Source organism: Trachurus trachurus, assembly GCF_905171665.1.
Source record: "Trachurus trachurus genome assembly, chromosome: 12".
Classification (NCBI taxonomy): Eukaryota; Metazoa; Chordata; class Actinopteri; order Carangiformes; family Carangidae; genus Trachurus; species Trachurus trachurus.
Window position 1 is genome coordinate 2,774,878 of NC_139908.1, and position 22,330 is coordinate 2,797,207.

The window sequence follows — 22,330 nt, forward strand, 5'->3', positions numbered from 1 at the left end:
TTGCTTACAGGTACTCAAGTTATCCTATCTGATTTTGACTCTTTTACTGTGAAAGGACTAACAACAGGAAGTACTCTTATTGTGAAATTGTGGCCCTCATTGAACCACAGGAAGTAGTTTTACTCTGACACGTTGATCTGAGAAGCAGTAAATCAGTGTTTTAGTTGATCAGGACTCTTGTAATGTAACTTATAATGTAAGTATTTTTACTTTTACTCTGGTAAACAGCAGCAGTAGCCTATAGCCAGAGTAGCTAGGTTATCTCTGCAGGTTGTCAGGGGCGACCCCGTGACCCCGCCCCCTCCTGTGTCCGTCACTGATGGGCTGTTTGAGCTCCACTGAGCCGGACACACAGTTTCCTGCTGCTGCTATTTATAGAAAGTTAGTTGAATGATTATTAGAGGAGAACGGGGTTTGGTTGTTGTCACACTCATCATAACTCACCAACCAGAGGGTGATGATGTCACACAACAGAGTTCAGCTACATAATCCTTTCTGTTCTGTACACACTGAAACTGTGACCCATTTGTTTTGGCTCTGCCCTATTGTGCAAAAACTATGGAGTGATATTTGTAATTTTGTTGCTATCAACGTTGATTGATTGGTGATTTTATTTTGTTTTGGAGGAATGTTCTGTTTGGGCTCCCTGACCTAAAAAAAAAGCCAACATAACTTTTATTATCAACCTTATTATTTTAATGGCAAAATTTCATATTCACAAATGTAAGTTAATTTAAAAAAAAAACCTTCCTTTATTGCTCTTAGCGGTGAGCTCAAGCAATACATAACCTCCATCAAATTCTCAAGCAACCAGAAAGCGATTAAGACTATCAATATATGTGAAAACTTGAACATTTTTTTGTAAAAAAAAATCCCCCTGGCATATAATATAATATAGATGTGCTTCATAGATTGCATTTTATTCTGAAAAACTGTTTTGTAACGTGAAACAAAGTTTTGAATTTTTTGCTTTTACACAATTGGTTTGTAACAAAGAAATTGACACAATTAAAAAGTATGAAGGGAAAGCTCTAATTTTCATTGTCCTTTAGTTAGCCAGTTGCAGGATGGTTGTAAACTCTGTTACTAGCAAAAGATTCCAGTTGGTTGTCACATGAAGAAATAAATTATGGTAATTTATGGAATAAAATTTAAATGGAAACAGATAGGCCTAATTTATAACTTGATCACTTTATCACGTGATGACAGATATCTGGGCCGGATGCAGAGCTGGAGCGGATACGTCGTGTTTATGTCTGAGTTTTGCATCTTCAACAACAACAAAAAAACACAAATTTCATGTGTCCTGTTTATGCTCTTTTATTTTCATGCAATTTGAATAAAAATTCACCCTTTTCACCACTTTTTCTTTTTTTCCCCCATTGAAATCAGATGTGACAACCACAGTCACAATGTCACAGATTGTCTTGGACTATTAATAGCCTGAATTATTGTTAGAATAAGTTAAAAGAATGAACAGGATAGACTTTAAGATTCCTTGTAATATTGGACTGACTACTCTGGGATGTTTTGATGAGATATCCTAACCCCGTTCTCCCCTATAGATCACACGAGGACCGGAAACGCAACTCCCGCGGTTTATTTAAATGACCTGGGTAAGAAAGAGCCATGCAGTGTGTAGGTTGCTATGGAAACACTGTTAAACTCACTTTATGGCCGTTTCCTGTTGTTTTTCTTTAACCCTGATGTGCTCGTGCCGTTTGGTTTCTTCCTGTAATAAACTTTAAATTTTTACTTTTGTGTTTTATTTTATATCAGAATGAAACAAACACAGTAAAATAAAGGAAAAAAAAAAAAAAAAGAAAAGACCAGAGGCTAAATTTATCTTGGCTGGTGAGTTCACTGCTGCTCGGAAATTCCATCGTGTCTCTCTCGTGTGTGTGGAAAAAAAATATCCAATTAGCTCTGTGGGTTAATTACAACCATGAATAAACCATTAACTGCGCCCCCGCGGACACGGCGCGCTCTGATTGGTCGGTTCCCACGCGGCCAAGTATAAATACCGGCTGTGTAGTCTGAAGCGGATCAGACCGGACCAGACCAGGACCACAGCCTGACTATAACCTCCTCCTCCTTCAGACATCTTCATCTTCATCACTCCTCCTCCTCCTCCTCCTCCTCCTCCTCCTCTCCGTCGCCATGGTGCCCAGCGGCTCCAGCTCCGCTCTGCTCCTGCTGCTCCTCCTCGGCGGCGCCTCCTGCTTCGAGCTGCTGCCGGAGGAGGCCGCTCCCCGCCGGGCCCGGTTCTCCTCCAACACCCCCAGTGAGTCCGGTTCTCTCTGTCTCCACCGCTTTCTTTCTTTCTTTCTTGAACTTCCACAGTGGAAACAGCAGCAACAGGTGATGTGTGGGTTTTTAATCCCTGAGTTTTGTCTCTCGGGAAACACACATGTTTTTAGTCAGTCAGATTTGTGTGTGTGTGTGTGTGTGTGTGTGTGTGTGTGTGTGTGTGTGTGTGTGTGTGTGTGTGTGTGTGCACAGCTGATTTCTTTCTTTCTTTCTTTCTTTCTTTCTTTCTTTCTTTCTTCTGCTGAGGTTGAACTTCCACAGTCACTTTTTTAGTTTGCAAGTCTCAGCTTCAATTTTTTTTTGTACTTAGTAGTTTTAGCTGCATGTTTTTATTTGAATCACTTTTAAAAGGTTATAATAACACAGTGGAAACAGCAGCAACAGGTGATTAGTGGGTTTATAATCCCTGGGTTTTGTCTCTCAGGAAACACACATCTGTCTGCAGGGTGATGTTTTTTGTTGTAACTTTGTTAGATACAAGAATATTATGTTTTTAGTCAGTGTGTATGCAGCTGATTTCTTTCTTTCTTTCTTTCTTTCTTTCTTTCTTTCTTTCTTTCTTTCTTTCTTTCTTTCTTTCTTTCTTCTGCAGAGGTTGAACTTCCACAGTCACTTTTTTAGTTTGCAAGTCTCTCAGCTTCAGTTTGTTTTTGAGTTTCTTTATGTTTTACTATGGAAGCCCATTTCCGCCAAAAAAAGAGAGATAGGCTACTAAGTCATAATTATGAGATAGCTAAATCAAAATTATGAGATACTGAGGAGTGGCGGAAATAGGTTTCCATATTTTACATCATTTTCAAAAGCAGTTTTTTTTTAATATGACCAAAAATTTCTATGTTAATGTCCTTTAGTAGTTTTAGCTGCATGTTTTTATTTAAATCACTTTTAAAAGGTTATAACACAGTGGAAACAGCAGCAACAGGTGATTTGTGGGTTTTTAATCCCTGAGTTTTGTCTCTCAGGAAACACACACCTGTCTGCAGGGTGATGTTGTTTTGTTGTAACTTTGTTAGATTCAAGAATATTATGTTTTTTGTCAGTCAGATTCATGTGTGTGTGCAGCTGATTTCTTTCTTTCTTTCTTTCTTTCTTTCTTTCTTTCTTTCTTTCTTTCTTTCTTTCTTTCTTCTGCAGAGGTTGAACTTCCACAGTCACTTTTTTTTAGTTTGCAAGTCTCAGCTTCAGTTTGTTTTTGAGTTTCTTTATCAGTTTTTAATTGTTATAATAACACAGTGGAAACAGCAGCAACAGGTGATGCATGGGTTTTTAATCCCTGAGTTTTGTCTCTCAGGAAACACACAGGTTTTTAGTCAGTCAGATTTATGTGTGTGTGTGTGTGTGCAGCTGATTTCTTTCTTTCTTTCTTTCTTTCTTTCTTTCTTTCTTTCTTTCTTTCTTTCTTTCTTTCTTTCTTCTGCAGAGGTTGAACTTCCACAGTCACTTTTTTTAGTTTGCAAGTCTCAGCTTCAGTTTGTTTTTGAGTTTATTTATGTTTTACATCATTTATTTTCAAAAGCAGTTTGTTGTGTTTGCATAAATGATTGAATGCATATTTCTATTTTAATTTTCTTAAGTAGTTTTAGCTGCATGTTTTTATTTAAACCCTCCAGTTGTCCTCCTGGGTCAAGGAAGGAAGGAAGGAAGGATGGAAGGAAGGAAGTTAGGAAGGCAGGAAGGACTAAGGGAAAGAAGGAAGGAAGGACAAAGGGCACGATGGGAGGAAAGAAGGAAGGGAAAAAGGAAGGAAAGATAGATGGAGGGAAGGAACAGATTGGGTCAAGAAAGAAGGAAGAAGTAAGGAGGAAGGGAGGCAAAAAGGATTGTGGAAAGAAGGAAGGGAAAAGGGAGGGAAAGAAGGAGGGAGGGAGGAAAGAAGAAGTAAGGGAAAAAGGATTGTGGAAAACTCAGTGGAAACAGCAGCAACAGGTGTTTTGTGGGTTTTTAATCCCTGGGTTTTGTCTCTCAGGAAACACATGTTGTTTTTGTTGTAACTTTGACTAAAAACTAAAATATTCTTGTATCTAACGGTCAGATTTATGTGTGTGTGTGTGTGTGTGTGTGTGTGTGTGTGTGTGTGTGTGTGTGTGTGTGTGTGTGTGTGTGTGTGCAGCTGATGTGGCCAGATGTCTGAATGGAGCTGCTGTGACCGTGGGCTGCGGCTTCTTCTCCTGCCTGGAGAACTCCACCTGCGACACCGACGGGATGCACGAGATCTGTGAACTCTTCCTGCACACGGCCGCCACCTTCAACACCGAGGTCCGAGTCTGAGTCCGAGTCCATACACCTCTACACCTGTCTGTCCATCTGTCTGTCCACCTGCCAATTTTTCCCTGTTAAAAGGTTTTTTTTTATTTTTTTTTTATTTAGCACAAACAATATCATATAAATAAACAACATGAACAATCAACATTACTGGGATGTGCAAAGGGGAGGTATGAAACCCAAGAGGGCTTATATGAAAACCTCACCCAACATATTCAAAGATCAAATTTGGTACGGTTTAAAAACAAATAACATAGGAAAATAATTGAACAATAATGAAAAATAAGTAGAAAAGTAAGAGATTAAACAGTAAAATATAAGGAATTAAGGAAAAAATAAAAAAACATACATAAATGAATAATACAAAACAAAAATAATGAATAAGCTCATAAGGAAAGAGTAAGGAGTAAGAGAGTTTTTCCTCAGTGGATGTGAGGGTCTAAGGACAGAGGATGTTGTTATGATGGGATGTGAAGCCCTTTGAGACAAACTGTTGGTAAAAACGGGCTATACAGATAAGATTGCCTTGTCTTGTCTGACTGTCGGTCCTCCGTCTTTCAGGGGAAGACCTTTGTGAAGAAGAGTCTCCACTGCATCACTCAGGGAATCTCAGCCAAAGTTTTCCAGACGATCCGACGCTGCAACATCTTCCAGAGGATGATCGCTGAGGTGAGACGGAGAGGAGGGACGGAGAGGAAAGAGGAGAGAGGACGACACTGCTCTGTCCTCTCACTTCTTTCCTCTTTTCTCTCTCCTCTTTCATCTCTCGTCTGTCCTCTCTCCTCACTCCCCACTCCTTTATCTTCAGTCCGTTTTCCTCTGTCCTCACTCCTCTCTCCTCACTCCTCTCTCCTCCGTCTTCATGTGTTGTCCTTCTCTCCTCTCTCATCTCCTCCCTCCTTCCTCCTCTCTCCTCTCTTCTCTGTCCTGACTCCTCTCTCCTCTTTCCTCACTCCTATTTCCTCAGTCATCTCTCCTCTGTCCTCCCTCCTCACTCCTCTCTCCTCCGTCTTCATGTGTTGTCCTCCTCTCCTCTCCTCTCCTCTCCTCTCCTCTCCTCTCCTCTCCTCTCCTCTCCTCCCTCCTTCCTCCTCCCTCCTCTCTCCTCCGTCTTCATGTGTTGTCCTTGTCTCCTCTCCTCCAGGTGCAGGAGGAGTGCTACTCCAGTCTGGACATCTGCACCGTGGCTCGGACCAACCCCGACGCCATCGGAGAGGTGGTGCAGGTCCCCGCCCACTTCCCCAACAGGTGAGACCAATGGCGCCGGAAAGGGGGGGGCCAAGGGGCCATTGGCCCCCCCACTTTACGGCCCTGCCCCGCTCTACCGGTCGCTGATCACCATAGGCCGCTATCCCGGTTTCAATAATTCCCCCGGTCCCACCCACATCAAATGAAATAAACCAATAAAACATAGAAGAATCTTTCATTTTAAATCAAATCTAATGCTACTCTGTCTGTAGTGCAGCCCAGTAAATAGTCCCAATTCAAGTCTCTCCGGCCATATGGTGCCCACGTGAATGCACAGCTGAGCGGAGCTTCTCCAGCTTCCGTCGTCCTCCCTCCGCTTATTATTGTCACCTTCACCTTCTTCACCTTCTCATCCTGTAGGCTTCATCCACAAACACTGTGGACCAAGTGCACCATCTCAGAAAGTGCAACTTCTGCTCTGCTGGTGAGCGAAGGGAAGTTTACTTTGAAAAAATGCGAGGAAAAGATGAATTAACCTGATTAGGACGTGTTAATAGCCTAGTTCAGATTTGGTGATAAATGCCTTTAGTTATTATCAATTACAGGTGTTTTACAGTTGTTACAGTTGTTTCACCTGGAGATGACGTAGCCTACACACCCACAGAGACAGGTGATGAACCGGACTACAGCGGCGAGAGATTTATGACGTTACGTAGTTCAATAATCAATATTAACGAGGGCGAGTAGGCCTATGGTGTCTGCTTATTTCCAACATGTCACTGTCTGTTTACAGAATCAACATCTAGCTTATTCCTAAAGTTTGTGATGTGTGGAGCGGTCGAGCGGACCTGCTGACAGATGTGCAGCTGACAGCCATGACATCACTAAACCTGAGCTACCAGCTGATCCTCCCTCACTCACGTCCTGTCCTGAGGACGGGACAAAGTCTCCCGGATATTATTTTTTCTTTTCCTTTATTCATTTCATTACAGTAACCTGTGTGTGTCTGTGTGTCTGTTCTGTGTGTGTGTGTAGGTACTACAGCACGCTGCTGCAGTCGCTCCAGTCGTGTGACGAGGAAACGGTGGCGGCGGTCCGGTCCGGCCTGATCGCGCGGCTCGGCCCCGACATGGAGACGTTCCTGCAGCTGGTGCAGAACAAGCCGTGCTCCTCCGGCGGCGGTCCGGGCTCCGCCTCCTCCTACAGCAACCCCGCCAGCTGGAGGAACATCCCCGTCTTCAACATCCAGCCGGGCTTCAGGGGCCGCGACCCCACACACCTGTTCGCCCGCCGCTCCGTGGACAACGGCAACGGCGAGGGCGGAGTTAACACCGAGAAGTAGAAAACAAAAAAACGTCACAATCATCACGCACATTAACATGCAATTATATAGTACGTCTCACTGTGATTCCCTCTGGCGGGATTCAGAATGATAATTATTATAATTATTATTAAAACGAGGATTATTATTATTATTATTATTATGATGTCAGAAGATCAGAATGCCTTTATTGTCATTATACTACTGTATAACGACATTTTAAGCCCTCCCCCCCTCCCCCCTTCAGTGCAAACAAGCATACTATAAAAACACTTTCAATAATATAAAAATAAATAGATAAAAATGAATTATATGCACAGTATATAGCATTGTTATATTGATATATATTGTATATGTCATTGTTTCTATCTGACTTGAGGCCGATCACAGTGAAAAACATTGGTATTTATTTTCTTAACGAGTTAATTTATGAAGCTGTCGTGCTGTGATATTTAATGTAGTGAAGGGGGGAGAGGGGGAGGAGGGGGGATGTTCACGCTGGTCGTGGGGTCTCCCTGTGACTCTGTCAGGGGCCACGTCGCTGGTCTGAGATCAGTCTGATGGCGGTAGGTGTGTGTGTGTGGCTGTGTGTGTGTGTGGCTGTGAGTGTGGGTGTGTGAGGGGTTAAAGGACGTCGGTTCCTGTCAGATCTGTCGACTCGGCTCTTTGTGTTAGAAATAAAATATATGACATGAATCTGTTCCGACTCTGTGGTTCATTCAAGTTTATTCTGAAGGAGCTTTCACACAAACATCTACCTTTATTCTGACGGAGCTTTAATACAAACATCTACCTTAACTTTCAGTTAATTTTTATTGTTTCTTCACTCTGATCTTTAACTCTAATTTAACTTCAACCTCTGGATTTTATTCCAAGACGATGAATCATAAACACATAAACATCTGTCTGTGATGGATTTTTAACATGTTTTATTTAAAAAAAAAGTGGAGAATGAGTTTAAAGTTTCTTCACAGCAGCTGCAGTTTTCTGAGCTGCCACCAGGTGGCGTCACTGCACCTGAATGAAAACATCCCTCAGTGTTTTCTCAGTTTGTCTTTGAGTTTTTACTCTGAGTGAACTGACCTCAGATCAGCCGCATGGGGGCGGCACTGAGCTGCATCGTGAAGTTTAATGTGAGAAACAGGAATTCATCTTTGAAAAACAGACAGTGATCAGATGGAGCTGTGTCACACTGTCAGTTTATCTGTGTGTTAATGCGCCGCAGAAAGTAGTCCCAAAAAAACTAACTCACCACTTCCTCCAGTTTGTTTGACTCTGATTGTTAACATTTTCAATCTGTGGCCAAATTTTAAATGAACAAATGTATTTATATACCGTATAATTACCAATCTTTACATATATTTGCATTAGATTTTCCTTTTGGGGGGGGGGGGGTTTACTTTTCTCTCCTCTAGATTTTCAGTGGAGGAGTAAGAGTTTTACTGTAGGATTAAGAAACATATGTGTTATATATATATATTGTGTAGCTATGAATATTAATGACTTTAACTGTTGTTCAGTTCAGTTCCGTTGTATTTTTCTTGTTTTTCTGTTAAAAAATCAAAGAGAAAGTTTCAGACTGAGGGTGAAGGAAGCTGAGAGCAGGTGAGAGGTCACAGCTGCCCCCTCCTCTACTGTCTTGGGGGTAAATAACTTCATCAACCCCCCCTCCTCGGTGTTTGTCCAGACCTGTTGGAGGTGTTAAGTGACACTCGGCCATCTGTCCCTCAGGTGACACTGACCCATAATGGCTCCTCACCTCCGTGTTACGGCCCATTAACCTCCATCAGGGGAAGGTGAGAGAAGAGACAACCCCCTCCCCTCCTCCTCTCCTCCTTCTCCCCCCTTCATCACATCCTGCAGACAGAGGTGTGTTTGCCCCAGCAGCTCAGCGGGGGGTCAGGGGGGTCAGGGGGGGTCGGGGTGGGGGGTGTTAACAGCCTCGTTTCCAGGAATTAGAGCCGTTAAAGCTGAACAGGGAAGAAGACGAAGCTCAGAGAGTTCACTGTAGCTGGACCTACCTACCTTTATTTTGAAGGAGCTTTCATACAAACATCTACCTTTATTCTGAAGGAGCTTTAACGCATACAAACATCTACCTTTATTCTGAAGGAGCTTTAATGCATACAAACATCTACCTTTATTCTGAAGGAGCTTTAACACAAACATCTGCCTTTATTTTGAAGGAGCTGTAACACAAACATCTACCTTTATTCTGAAGGAGCTGTAACACAAACATCTACCTTTATTCTGAAGGAGCTGTAACACAAACATCTACCTTTATTCTGAAGGAGCTTTAACACAAACATCTACCTTTATTTTGAAGGAGCTTTAATACAAACATCTACCTTTATTCTGAAGGAGCTTTAACACAAACATCTACCTTTATTCTGAAGGAGCTTTAACACAAACATCTACCTTTATTTTGAAGGAGCTTTAACACAAACATCTAGCCTACCTTTATTTTGAAGGAGCTTTCATACAAACATCTACCTTTATTTTGAAGGAGCTGTAACACAAACATCTAGCTTTATTTTGAAGGAGCTTTAACACATACAAACATCTACCTTTATTCTGAAGGAGCTTTAATAGAAACATCTACCTTTATTCTGAAGGAGCTTTCATACAAACATCTACCTTTATTCTGAAGGAGCTTTAATACAAACATCTACCTTTATTTTGAAGGAGCTTTAATACAAACATCTACCTTTATTCTGAAGGAGCTTTCATACAAACATCTACCTTTATTCTGAAGGAGCTTTAATACAAACATCTACCTTTATTTTGAAGGAGCTTTAATACAAACATCTACCTTTATTCTGAAGGAGCTTTAATACAAACATCTACCTTTATTCTGAAGGAGCTTTAACACCAACATCTACCTTTATTCTGAAGGAGCTGTAACACAAACATCTACCTTTATTCTGAAGGAGCTGTAACACAAACATCTACCTTTATTCTGAAGGAGCTTTAACACCAACATCAAATTTATTCTGAAGGAGCTTTAATACAAACATCTACCTTTATTCTGAAGCAACTTTAACACAAACATCTACCTTTATTCTGAAGGAGCTTTCATACAAACATCTACCTTTATTTTGAAGGAGCTTTAATACAAACATCTACCTTTATTTTGAAGGAGCTTTAACACCAACATCTACCTTTATTCTGAAGGAGCTTTAATACAAACATCTACCTTTATTCTGAAGGAGCTTTCATACAAACATCTACCTTTATTTTGAAGGAGCTTTAATACAAACATCTACCTTTATTCTGAAGGAGCTTTAACACCAACATCTACCTTTATTCTGAAGGAGCTTTAATACAAACATCTACCTTTATTCTGAAGCAACTTTAACACAAACATCTACCTTTATTCTGAAGGAGCTTTAACACAAACATCTACCTTTATTTTGAAGGAGCTTTCATACAGACATCTACTTTTATTTTGAAGGAGCTTTCATACAGACATCTACTTTTATTTTGAAGGAGCTTTCATACAGACATCTACCTTTATTCTGAAGGAGCTGTAACACAAACATCTGTATGGAGCTTTAATACAAACATCTACCTTTATTTTGAAGGAGCTTTAATGGAAACATCTACCTTTATTCTGAAGGAGCTTTAACACAAACATCTACCTTTACACTGTATGGAGCTTTAATACAAACATCTACCTTTATACTGTATGGAGCTTTAATACAAACATCTACCTTTATTCTGAAGGAGCTTTAACACAAACATCTACCTTTATTTTGAAGGAGCTGTTACACAAACATCTACCTTTATTCTGAAGGAGCTTTAACACAAACATCTACCTTTATTTTGAAGGAGCTGTAACACAAACATCCACCTTTATTCTGAAGGAGCTTTAACACAAACATCTACCTTTATTTTGAAGGAGCTGTAAAACAAACATCTACCTTTATTCTGAAGGAGCTGTAAAACAAACATCTACCTTTATTTTGAAAGAACTTCAATACAAACATCTACTTTTATTTTGAAGGAACTTCAATATAAACATCTACCTTTATTTTGAAGGAGCTTTAATATAAACATCTACCTTTATTCTGAAGGAGCTTTAATACAAACATCTACCTTTATTTTGAAGGAGCTTTAATACAAACATCTACCTTTATTCTGAAGGAGCTTTAATACAAACATCTACTTTTATTTTGAAGGAACTTCAATATAAACATCTACCTTTATTTTGAAGGAGCTTTAATATAAACATCTACCTTTATTCTGAAGGAGCTTTAACACCAACAACTACCTTTATTCTGAAGGAGCTTTAACACAAACATCTACCTTTATTCTGAAGGAGCTTTAATACAAACATCTACCTTTATTCTGAAGGAGCTTTAACACCAACATCTACCTTTATTCTGAAGGAGCTTTAATACAAACATCTACCTTTATTCTGAAGCAACTTTAACACAAACATCTACCTTTATTCTGAAGGAGCTTTAATACAAACATCTACCTTTATTTTGAAGGAGCTTTAACACAAACATCTACCTTTATTTTGAAGGAGCTTTAACACCAACATCTACCTTTATTCTGAAGGAGCTTTAATACAAACATCTACCTTTATTTTGAAGGAGCTTTAACACCAACATCTACCTTTATTTTGAAGGAGCTTTAACACCAACATCTACCTTTATTCTGAAGGAGCTTTAATACAAACATCTACCTTTATTCTGAAGCAACTTTAACACAAACATCTACCTTTATTCTGAAGGAGCTTTAATACAAACATCTACCTTTATTTTGAAGGAGCTTTAACACAAACATCTACCTTTATTTTGAAGGAGCTTTCATACAGACATCTACTTTTATTTTGAAGGAGCTTTCATACAGACATCTACTTTTATTTTGAAGGAGCTTTCATACAGACATCTACCTTTATTCTGAAGGAGCTGTAACACAAACATCTGTATGGAGCTTTAATACAAACATCTACCTTTATTTTGAAGGAGCTTTAATATAAACATCTACCTTTATTCTGAAGGAGCTTTAACACAAACCTCTACCTTTATACTCTATGGAGCTTTAGTTGTTCGGTCCAGATGTTGTTGTCGTCCTGTGAGTTTCTTCTGCAGCATCTTTTTTGTTTCTCTGGAAGTGATTCAGGTTCTTCGGGGGAGGTTCAGATCTCTGAGGTGTTTCTGTAGGAAACAGGAAACAGAGGAGGAGGAGGAGGAGGAGGAGGAGGTGGGGACACCTGAGGCCGTTGAACCTGACTCGGTAACAGAGACTCTGTCTGTCTGTCTGTCTGTCTGGATGATGAACAAGCTCCTGCTGTCGTTTGCATCTCAGCGTTTCCTCCCAGTGGGACAGAAACCGGCCGGAGGAGGAAGGTGAATGAATGAAGCATGACTCCCACTGTCTCCAACGGCAACTGTCGACTCGCTGGATAATATGTTCGTGTGTGTTGTTGGACAAAGACAGATGAATTGTAGGAAGAGACACTTGGCCTGAGGGGCCTTGCAACATCTATCACATACACAAACACACACACACTTGTCTTTTCCAGCTGCAGGGCGGTGAAGGCGTCTCTCTCTCTCTCTGCAGTGATTGGTCAGGTGTGTTCAGGTGAGAGGAGCCAGGTGTTGAACATCTGTCAGTCTTCTCTCTGACTGATGATTCACCTCATAAAATAAAAATAAAATAAAACGCCAGATGCTTCTTCTTCCTCTTCTTTGTGCTTTCTTTCTAACATTCATCCACTTTGGGGGAGCTCTTATTTTGAAAATCCCCATTTTCCATTTTTGGTGCACTGCAAAAACTCATCAATCTTTCCAAGAATATTTGTCTTATTTCTTGTCAAAATGTCATTTCTAGTCAGAACAAATCTCTTTTCACTCAAAATAAGACTCATCACCTAAAAATGTACTTGTTTTTATTTCATAAGAGAGAAAAACTTGTTCCACTATCAGATTTTTCTACTTATTTCAAGTGAAAATCTGCTTGGAAGAAGTAAAAAGTGTCTTAAAACAAGCTCCTTTTTATGTGATGAGTCTTATTTTAAGTATGATGAGATTTGTTTTGGCTAGAAATGACATTTTTGACTTAAAAAATAAGACAAATATTCTTGGTAAGATTTTGAGTTTTTGCAGTGCAGGTCTGAGAAACTGTATTCAATAGGTTACACTGTAAAAACTCAACATCTTTCCAAGAATATTTGTCTTATTTCTTGTCACAATGTCTCATATCTAGTCAAAACTAATCTCTTTCCACTTAAAATAAGACTCATCACCTAAAAATTTACTTGTTTTTAGATCATTTTCACTTGTTTCAAACAATTTTTTACTTGAAATAAGTAGACAAATCTGCCAGTGAAAGCACGTTTTTTTGTGTGTGCTTGTAATAAGAAAGAAAAACTTTCCCCACTATCAGATTTTTCTACTTATTTCAAGTGAAAATCTGCTTGAAAGAAATAAAAAAGTGTCTAAAAACAAGCTACTTTTTATGTGATGAGTCTCATTTTAAGTATAATGAAATTTATTTTGACTAGAAATAAGACAAATACCTATTCTTGGTAAGATTTTGAGTTTTTGCAGTGTGTGTGAAACAAACATCTTTAATGTGGACAGGTGGACAGACAGACAGACAGACACACTAAATCACCATGACGACACCTCAGCCTCTGTACAAACTTAAATCACTTTAATACTGTTAATGAGTCATGACACATTCAGCTTGAAGCAGGTTGTGTAAGTGCAACGTAGACGAGCGTCGTCATCGGCGACGAGGCGCTGAGGAATAAATTAATGAATAAAATGCACAATAAATAAATAAATCTATAAGTTTTGATGTTTTTAAACTGCAGTTTCTTATAGATTTATTTTAAAGGGATAGTTCAACATTTTGTCAAATTGGCCCATTGCCATAATCCCTATAGTCATAGCAGTAGGTTCGTTACCTTTAATTGTCGGTGCAAGCTGTTTTTAGAACGGCGGAGCAGAGCCGTGAGCTGCTCAGAGCTACGCTACGGAGGCTCATCAATCTCATCAAATACACAATCCAACAACTCCACAACGCTCTGGTGGACAAGTTGTGACCTGCACATTCACCACGCTATGAGATAATAACACAACGTTACCAGACAGAGTTGTTGTAGAGGGAAATTCAGAGACTGCTTGATGAAAAACTGTCCCTGAAGGCAACGCGCATCAGCGGTTTTGCATGAATTTCCCTCTAGAACAACTCTGTGTGGTAACGTTGTGTTATTATCTCATAGCGTGGTGAATGTGCAGGTCACAACTTGTCCACCAGAGCGTTGTGGAGTTGTTGGATTGTGTATTTGATGAGTTTGATGGAGGGAAACCAACAAATCCCATAATGAGCCTCCGTAGCGTAGCTCTGAGCAGCTCACGGCTCTGCTCCGCCATTCTAAAAATAGCTTGCACCGACAATTAAAGGTAACGAACCTACTGCTATGACTATAGGGATTATGGCAATGGGCCAGTTTAGGTCAAAATGTTGAACTATCCCTTTAACTTCTTGTGTATTTTATTCATCGTCTTTATTTATGTTTTTTTTCCAGTTTGGTCTCTTTTTTTATTTATTTATGTATTTACATTATTCACACTGAGGACGTTCTCGTCTTTTGACTGAGACTCTGAGCTGCACACGAACCAGAACCAGAACCAGCTCAACAGTCCCGAGTCAGAGTCCTTCACCCTGAGGCCGCTCGCTGGCTCGCTCCAGCTGTGTCCAGATGTTCTTCACATCAGGCTGCTGCTGTGATGGATGACGGTGGAGCAGCAGCAGCTCCTCTGCCCAGCTTCCTCCTCTTCCTCCTCTTCTTTTTCTTTCTTTTCCTTCTTCTGGGACATCCGCCGCCGCCGCCGCCATCGCCATCGCCATCGTCACCACCACCGGCAGAGGAAACGGGATGAAGGGTGATGCATGATGGGAAACAGACCCACGATGCTTTATGTGGAGTAGCAGGAAGCAGAAGAGGAGCCGACCGGAGAGTACTGCACCAGAGGGACGGCCAGGTCCAGGTACTCCTAAAGGAAGGAGACACACGGGGGGTTCAGACAGGCGATCAATCACTCTATCGTTCTATCTATTAATCACAATCTGGCTGCAGATGCTTCATTGATCCCCAGAGGGAAGTTATAGGCTGCAGTTACAGCTGCTCCCTCAGCAAACAACACAGAGTATGAAGTGGTTTAACAATATATAGCCTACTGTATGTGTAACAATTAGAGCTGCAACAATCAGTCGATTAATCAAACAATAATCTATTATTGCAACTATTTTGATAATCTAATAATTGGTTAAAAGTCCAGATTCTCTGATTTCAGCTTCCTCAATGTGAATATTTCTGGTTTCTTTGTTCTTTTATGACAATAAACTGAGTCTCTCTTTGGTTTGTGGACAAAACAAGACATTTGAGGACGTCGTCTGGTGGTTTGGGAAACACTGATTGATGTTTTTAACATTTTTTTTTTTTTTTTACATTTTATTGACTAAACAACTGATCAATTAATCGTTTAAATAATTGACAGATTAATCGATAATGAAAATGATCGTTAGTTGGGTTCTGTTTAACATGAACCGAACCAAACCCTACGCTCGGCCTACGCACATCAACGTAGTGATGCTGCCAACGATTACATGAAGGTTTATGAACGATATAGCATCACTCTCATTATCACAAACTAATTATAAAGTCCACTAGCCTGATGCTAACATATAATGGAAAACATCATAGACGGGCTAACAAAAATTAGCATCACTATCATCAGTCATTTTAAACCAACAGACGTATATATTTTCTCTGCTTTGTGGAAATAATTTCACCTTTTTGGGTCTTTTTCTTTCTTGTTTTGAATGAGTAAAAATACTAAAACCTGAATCCTGAATGACTTGAAGCTTAAATGTTTGGTGATGTTCTGTTCAGATGCAAAATAGTGGTGAAAGTTATGTTTTTTTTTAATGTTAGAATAAAACACACTCTGTGATATTTACTGCATTTATAATAGTAATAATAATACATTTTATTTGTAATGGCTTTTACATATGCTCAAAGACACTTTGCACTTTAAAAATCATAAATTAAAGCAAAGTCAGAATAAAATAAAAATTAAAAACAGCAATAAAACTGTATAAAACACACAAAAATACATAAAAGCTAATTTAAAAAGGTGAGTTTTAAGCATGAACGTCTCCTCTCACCTGATTGGCCATGAGCGACAGCGTCCGGTCCAGGTCTTCGACCAGCTGCTGGAAGGTCGGTCTGCGGGACGGGACGGCGTGCCAGCAGTCCCTCATCATCAGGTACCTACACACACACACACACACCATTACAGAGGTTAGTGTGTGTGTGTGTGTGTGTGTGTTTGTTTAGGTATCCAAGTGAGGACTGTAACAATACACAGGACAGTGAGGACGTCTGACACCTGGACAGGATTTGAACCTGTTTTACACTGTGGTGCTTTAAGAGTCTCTCTATCTGAGGTGGATCAGAGTCAGAGTGATTAAAAAAAAAAAAAAAAAAACTGATCGAAGCCAATGAAAACACACAAATAAAAAACAAAAACTACACTGAGTCTGTAGCTAATGATGCAAACAACCACAAAAGCAGCTAAGGATGATGGGAAATAAAACATTAAACCCCAGAATACGATATTATCATGATATTATTATGGCTGCTGTAAATATTCTGTGATATCCTGAGTATTGCAAAACCATAGTGTGATAAACTGTAATTAATCGCCTTTTTTTCTTTTTTTGCAGCTGCTAATTATGTTGTGAAAGGAAAACATCTGCATCAACATCTGTTTTAAGTTCTCACTCATTTAAATCAGTTTTATTGCTGTTAAATGGGACAAACTGAGACGGTGCTCTGGTATTCTAGGACTAAACCCTTCAATTTGTCTTTGCGATTTATAGAAATAAAGATCAAGACTTCATCCGTGTATTGATACAATACAAAAGCCTCTCTTTCAGGTGTACTCACAGCTCCTGTGTGCACGCGGAGGGTTTCTCCATGCGGTGTCCCTCCTTCAGCAGCTTGAACAGCTCCTCCACCGGGACCCCGGGGTACGGCGACCCCCCCAGGGTGAAGATCTCCCACAGCAGGACGCCAAACGACCACCTGCAGCAGGAAGAGCACGGGAATAATCATTTAACTGCAGTGAATAAAAATATCTTCAAGCTCGTATGAAGAAATTGTCGTTTTTACTGATTTGATTTAATTTGCAAGCAACCAAAAGTCATATTTTTAATAACCATACAATGTGTAGTTGGTTGCTAGTTTATTTTTTATCCTGTTATATTTCAGCCATTTCAATATATTAATATCTTTTCATCTGCTCATACCTGAACCAGGGACTACAGGTGGAAATTAGCAAATGCTGCTATAACCTGGCTCAAAACGATGGCAAGTGGTGATATGATAAATTGATTGAAAGCCATTAGTCCTGTCAGAATAAACGTGTTAATCACCAAAATTGATTGACAACAAAATAAAATGCGTTGGCAATAATGGTGGTAAAAAAAAGAACTTTGTATATGATGTGAATATACAGTATATGTATACATATATTGTACATTTTTCAATAAAAAATTGATCACAAAAAAGAATAACAGTGATAAATGCCTGAAATACCCTTTACTACTGTTACTGATATGGGAATGCCAAAATAAAGAGGTAGTTGAGCCTTTTATCAAAGTTAAAGGAGAATTCTGGCCATTTTTAGGGGTCAAAAATGGCCGTAATTCTCCTTTTTTTAATGGTTTTGCACTCTTCCCTTGCATTAGGACACATGCATGACTTGTTTTGCTTTAAAAAGATCTTTATATGGGCAGAGATCTAAACCCCCCCCCCACTTTGAAGTTACTTGCCTCAACTTACTTTGTACGTTTGTTACTTTTGTTCAAATTTCAAAGTAAAAGTCTGTATCACATCAATGGTGAAAACTTTCAAAATAAAACGTATATTTCAGCTGATGTGATTTTTTGGCGTGGAGCGTTCACGGCTACTCACACGTCGCTCTGGTGGGTGTAGATGCGGTCGAACAGCGCCTCGGGGGCCATCCACTTCACCGGGAGTCGACCCTGAAACAACAAAACCTTCAGTCACATCACATCATGATGCAGCTCGTTGAGTCGTCGTTAGGCGCCGTGTGACTTCCTGTCGTCTTACGTTCGTCGTCTTCTTGTAGTAGTCGATGTGGTGGACGTCTCGGGCTAAACCGAAGTCGGCGATCTTCATCACGTTGTCCTCGGTGACCAGCACGTTCCTCGCCGCCAGGTCTCTATGGATACACTGAACACCAGAGAGAGAGAGAGACGCCGGTTAGACGCCAACAAACAGGAAGCGGCGGGAAAGTATAGACCGAATCGCCTTGTTGTTTACATTCTACTTCCGGGTAGAAAACCAGCACGTAATGTGAATGAGATCAATAGTAACGAATGAGAGTTTAGCTATATATCATATTTTTCACGCCCTATCACCGTTTAGACAAATCTGAAATGATTGAAGAAACATTACTATTTCTGTGTGTGTGTTTTGTGTTGCTATGTGTTGTATTTATTCAGTTTGGGGGAATCACTAGAAAGCATCAGTGGCTCAGCTGACAGGGACAGCTAACGGTAGCTAAGCTAACGGTAGCTAAGCTAACGGCAGTAGCTAAACTAACATCAGGACGTCAGCTGTTAAAACCCTCCCATTGTGGGACACGACATGAAACTACTCCAGTTAGCTCAGTCATGTTGGAACTCAGATATCCGCTGGAGAAAATATTTTTTCATGGAGCGTTTATTGAGTCACTGAGTTATTAAAGTCCCACTCCCGCGACCCTTTTCGGTCATTTTAAAACCAGCACATTAGCAATGCACCTCTGGAGGGTGGGCGGAGACTGCGCTGCTCTGCACCCGCCCAGCCACCTCCTCGCACCCCACCCCCCGCTCGCTGACAGCTGGACATTGTACAATTACAGATTCAGCGTGTTTAGCGTAAAACTCCACACTGGGATTCAATCCCAGACTGGAGCATAGTCCTTGCTCACAGCACAAGCTGCTCTACCAGGTGAGCTATACCTGTTATACCTTGACAGCTACACCGAGCTGCCAAGCCTTTCACCTCTGAGCCAGATGCAGAGCGGGGCGGGAGCTTGTAGCACTAGTGCCCTCCCCTGGAGCTGTGACACGTCAGCTCCAGTCTCCCTGAAACTGCCAGTTTGAGTCTGCCGTTGGTTCACAGCAACTTGAAGGCAGAAAAACTCAGAAATGCAATTTTGCACTTCCTTTTCTGCTGATATGTGCTCTAACACAAGAAAAATGCCACAGGAACATGTGAAAAGCACGAAAAACAAGATTTTCATGGGAGGGGGTCTTTCAATCATTGGTTTTATAGACTTAACAAACATCAGATTAGTCTAAACGGTGATATAGTGACATGAAAAATTAGATACTGATAGCGAAACTCTCGTCCGTCACTATTGTTCTCATGCTGGTTTTCTACCCGGAAGTAGTTGTAAACAACAAGGAGATTCGTTCTATCTGATCGGTAACGATGTCGGACGGTGATCGGACCTTCTTGGAGGCGAGGTACGCCATCCCCCGGGCAACCTGGTACGCCGCCGACACCAGCTCCCGGATCTCCAGGTTGCCTAGCGACGCCGTCCTCGAGCCGCTCCAGTACTCGAGACCCGCGGGCCGACGAGACCTCAGATACTCCCTAAGGTTCCCCTGGGAGGCGTACTCCACTACCACGTAGAGAGGGCCTGAGGAGGAGGAGGAGGAGGAGGAGGGAGAGGAGGAGGAGGGAGGAGGAGGAGGAGGAGGAGGAGGAGGAGGAGGAGGAGGAGGGAGAGAGAGGGGGAGGAGGAGGAGGAGGAGGAGGAGGAGGAGGAGGAGGAGGAGGAGGAAGGGGGAGAGGGGGGAGGGGGAGGGAGAGGAGGAGGAGGAGGAGGGGGAGGGAGAGGAGGAGAGGGAGAGGGGAGAGAAGAGGTGGAGGAGGAGGAGGAGGAGGAGAGAGGAGGAGGAGGAGGAGGAGGAGGAGGAGGAGGAGGAGGAGGAGGAGGAGGAGGAGGAGGAGGAGGAGGGAGAGGGGGAGGGGGGAGGAGGAGGAGGAGGAGGGGGAGGAGGAGGAGGAGGAGGAGGAGGAGGAGGAGGAGGAGGAGGAGGGAGAGAGAGGGGGAGGAGGAGGAGGAGGAGGAGGAGGAGGAGGAGGAGGAGGAAGGGGGAGAGGGGGGAGGGGGAGGGAGAGGAGGAGGAGGAGGAGGGGGAGGGAGAGGAGGAGAGGGAGAGGGGAGAGAAGAGGTGGAGGAGGAGGAGGAGGAGGAGAGAGGAGGAGGAGGAGGAGGAGGAGGAGGAGGAGGAGGAGGAGGAGGAGGAGGAGGGAGAGGGGGAGGGGGGAGGAGGAGGAGGAGGAGGGAGAAGGAGGATGGGGAGGAGAAGGAGGATGGGGAGGAGGAGGAGGATGGGGAGGAGGAGGAGGAGGAGGAGGAGGAGGAGGAGGAGGAGGAGGAGGAGGAGGAGAGAGGAGGAGGATGGGGAGGAGAAGGAGGATGGGGAGGAGGAGGAGGAGGAGGAGGAGGGGGAGGGAGAGGAGGAGAGGGAGAGGGGAGAGAAGAGGTGGAGGAGGAGGAGGAGGAGGAGAGAGGAGGAGGAGGAGGAGGAGGAGGAGGAGGAGGAGGAGGAGGAGGAGGAGGAGGGAGAGGGGGAGGGGGGAGGAGGAGGAGGAGGAGGGAGAAGGAGGATGGGGAGGAGAAGGAGGATGGGGAGGAGGAGGAGGATGGGGAGGAGGAGGAGGAGGAGGAGGAGGAGGAGGAGGAGGAGGAGGAGGAGGAGGAGAGAGGAGGAGGATGGGGAGGAGAAGGAGGATGGGGAGGAGGAGGAGGAGGAGGAGGAGGAGGAGGAGGAGGAGGAGGAGGAGGAGGAGGAGGAGGGAGAGGGGGAGGGGGGAGGAGGAGGAGGAGGAGGGAGAAGGAGGATGGGGAGGAGAAGGAGGATGGGGAGGAGGAGGAGGAGGAGGAGAGAGGAGGAGGAGGAGGAGGAGGAGAAGGAGGATGGGGAGGAGAAGGAGGATGGGGAGGAGGAGGAGGAGGAGGAGGAGGAGAGAGGAGGAGGATGGGGAGGAGAAGGAGGATGGGGAGGAGGAGGAGGAGGAGGAGGAGGAGGGAGAAGAGGAAGAGGAGGAGGAGGAGGAGAGAGGAGGAGGAGGAGGAGGAGGAGAAGGAGGATGGGGAGGAGAAGGAGGATGGGGAGGAGGAGGAGGAGGAGGAGGAGGAGGAGGAGGAGGAGGAGGAGGAGGAGGAGGAGGAGGGAGAAGAGGAAGAGGAGGAGGGAGAGGGGGAGGGGGGAGGAGGAGGAGGAGGAGGGAGAAGGAGGATGGGGAGGAGAAGGAGGATGGGGAGGAGAAGGAGGATGGGGAGGAGGAGGAGGAGGAGGAGGAGGAGGAGGAGGAGGAGGAGGGAGAAGAGGAAGAGGAGGAGGGAGAAGGAGGATGGGGAGGAGAAGGAGGATGGGGAGGAGGAGGAGGAGGAGGAGGAGGAGAGAGGAGGAGGAGGAGGAGGAGGAGAAGGAGGATGGGGAGGAGAAGGAGGATGGGGAGGAGGAGGAGGAGGAGGAGAGAGGAGGAGGATGGGGAGGAGAAGGAGGATGGGGAGGAGGAGGAGGAGGAGGAGGAGGAGGAGGAGGAGGAGGAGGAGGAGGAGGAGGAGGGAGAGGGGGAGGGGGGAGGAGGAGGAGGAGGAGGGAGAAGGAGGATGGGGAGGAGAAGGAGGATGGGGAGGAGGAGGAGGAGGAGGAGAGAGGAGGAGGAGGAGGAGGAGGAGAAGGAGGATGGGGAGGAGAAGGAGGATGGGGAGGAGGAGGAGGAGGAGGAGGAGGAGAGAGGAGGAGGATGGGGAGGAGAAGGAGGATGGGGAGGAGGAGGAGGAGGAGGAGGAGGAGGAGGAGGGAGAAGAGGAAGAGGAGGAGGAGGAGGAGAGAGGAGGAGGAGGAGGAGGAGGAGAAGGAGGATGGGGAGGAGAAGGAGGATGGGGAGGAGGAGGAGGAGGAGGAGGAGGAGGAGGAGGAGGAGGGAGAAGAGGAAGAGGAGGAGGAGAGAGGAGGAGGATGGGGAGGAGAAGGAGGATGGGGAGGAGGAGGAGGAGGAGGAGGAGGAGGGAGAAGAGGAAGAGGAGGAGGAGGAGGAGAGAGGAGGAGGAGGAGGAGGAGGAGGAGGAGAAGGAGGATGGGGAGGAGAAGGAGGATGGGGAGGAGGAGGAGGAGGAGGAGGAG

The 22,330-nt window shown here is 43.4% G+C and overlaps 2 protein-coding genes across 3 annotated transcripts in view; one reads left to right on the forward strand and one right to left on the reverse strand.

The window, feature by feature from the left end:
* Nucleotides 1-2,160: 2,160 nt before the first annotated feature.
* On the forward strand, nt 2,161-7,102 carry stc1l (stanniocalcin 1, like; the record flags this gene model as incomplete). The annotated part of the gene is made up of 5 exons (XM_083983913.1): nt 2,161-2,284; nt 4,421-4,566; nt 5,134-5,241; nt 5,717-5,820; nt 6,796-7,102. 5 exons carry the CDS (start codon nt 2,161-2,163, stop codon nt 7,100-7,102), a joined length of 789 nt encoding a protein of 262 aa, XP_083840039.1.
* A 7,481-nt stretch (nt 7,103-14,583) lies between these two features.
* Nucleotides 14,584-22,330, reverse strand: part of fgfr1b (fibroblast growth factor receptor 1b) — a 31,499-nt gene continuing 23,752 nt past the window's right edge. For both annotated transcript variants that reach the window (XM_083983624.1, XM_083983623.1), the window contains exons 12-17: nt 19,637-19,827; nt 18,246-18,368; nt 18,087-18,157; nt 17,058-17,195; nt 16,274-16,379; nt 14,584-15,099 (exon numbers count right to left, since the gene is read on the reverse strand). In XM_083983624.1, the coding sequence (XP_083839750.1) occupies nt 15,022-15,099; nt 16,274-16,379; nt 17,058-17,195; nt 18,087-18,157; nt 18,246-18,368; nt 19,637-19,827 (707 nt within the window). In that variant the 3' untranslated portion in view covers nt 14,584-15,021. The remainder of the gene's footprint in view (nt 15,100-16,273; nt 16,380-17,057; nt 17,196-18,086; nt 18,158-18,245; nt 18,369-19,636; nt 19,828-22,330) is intronic.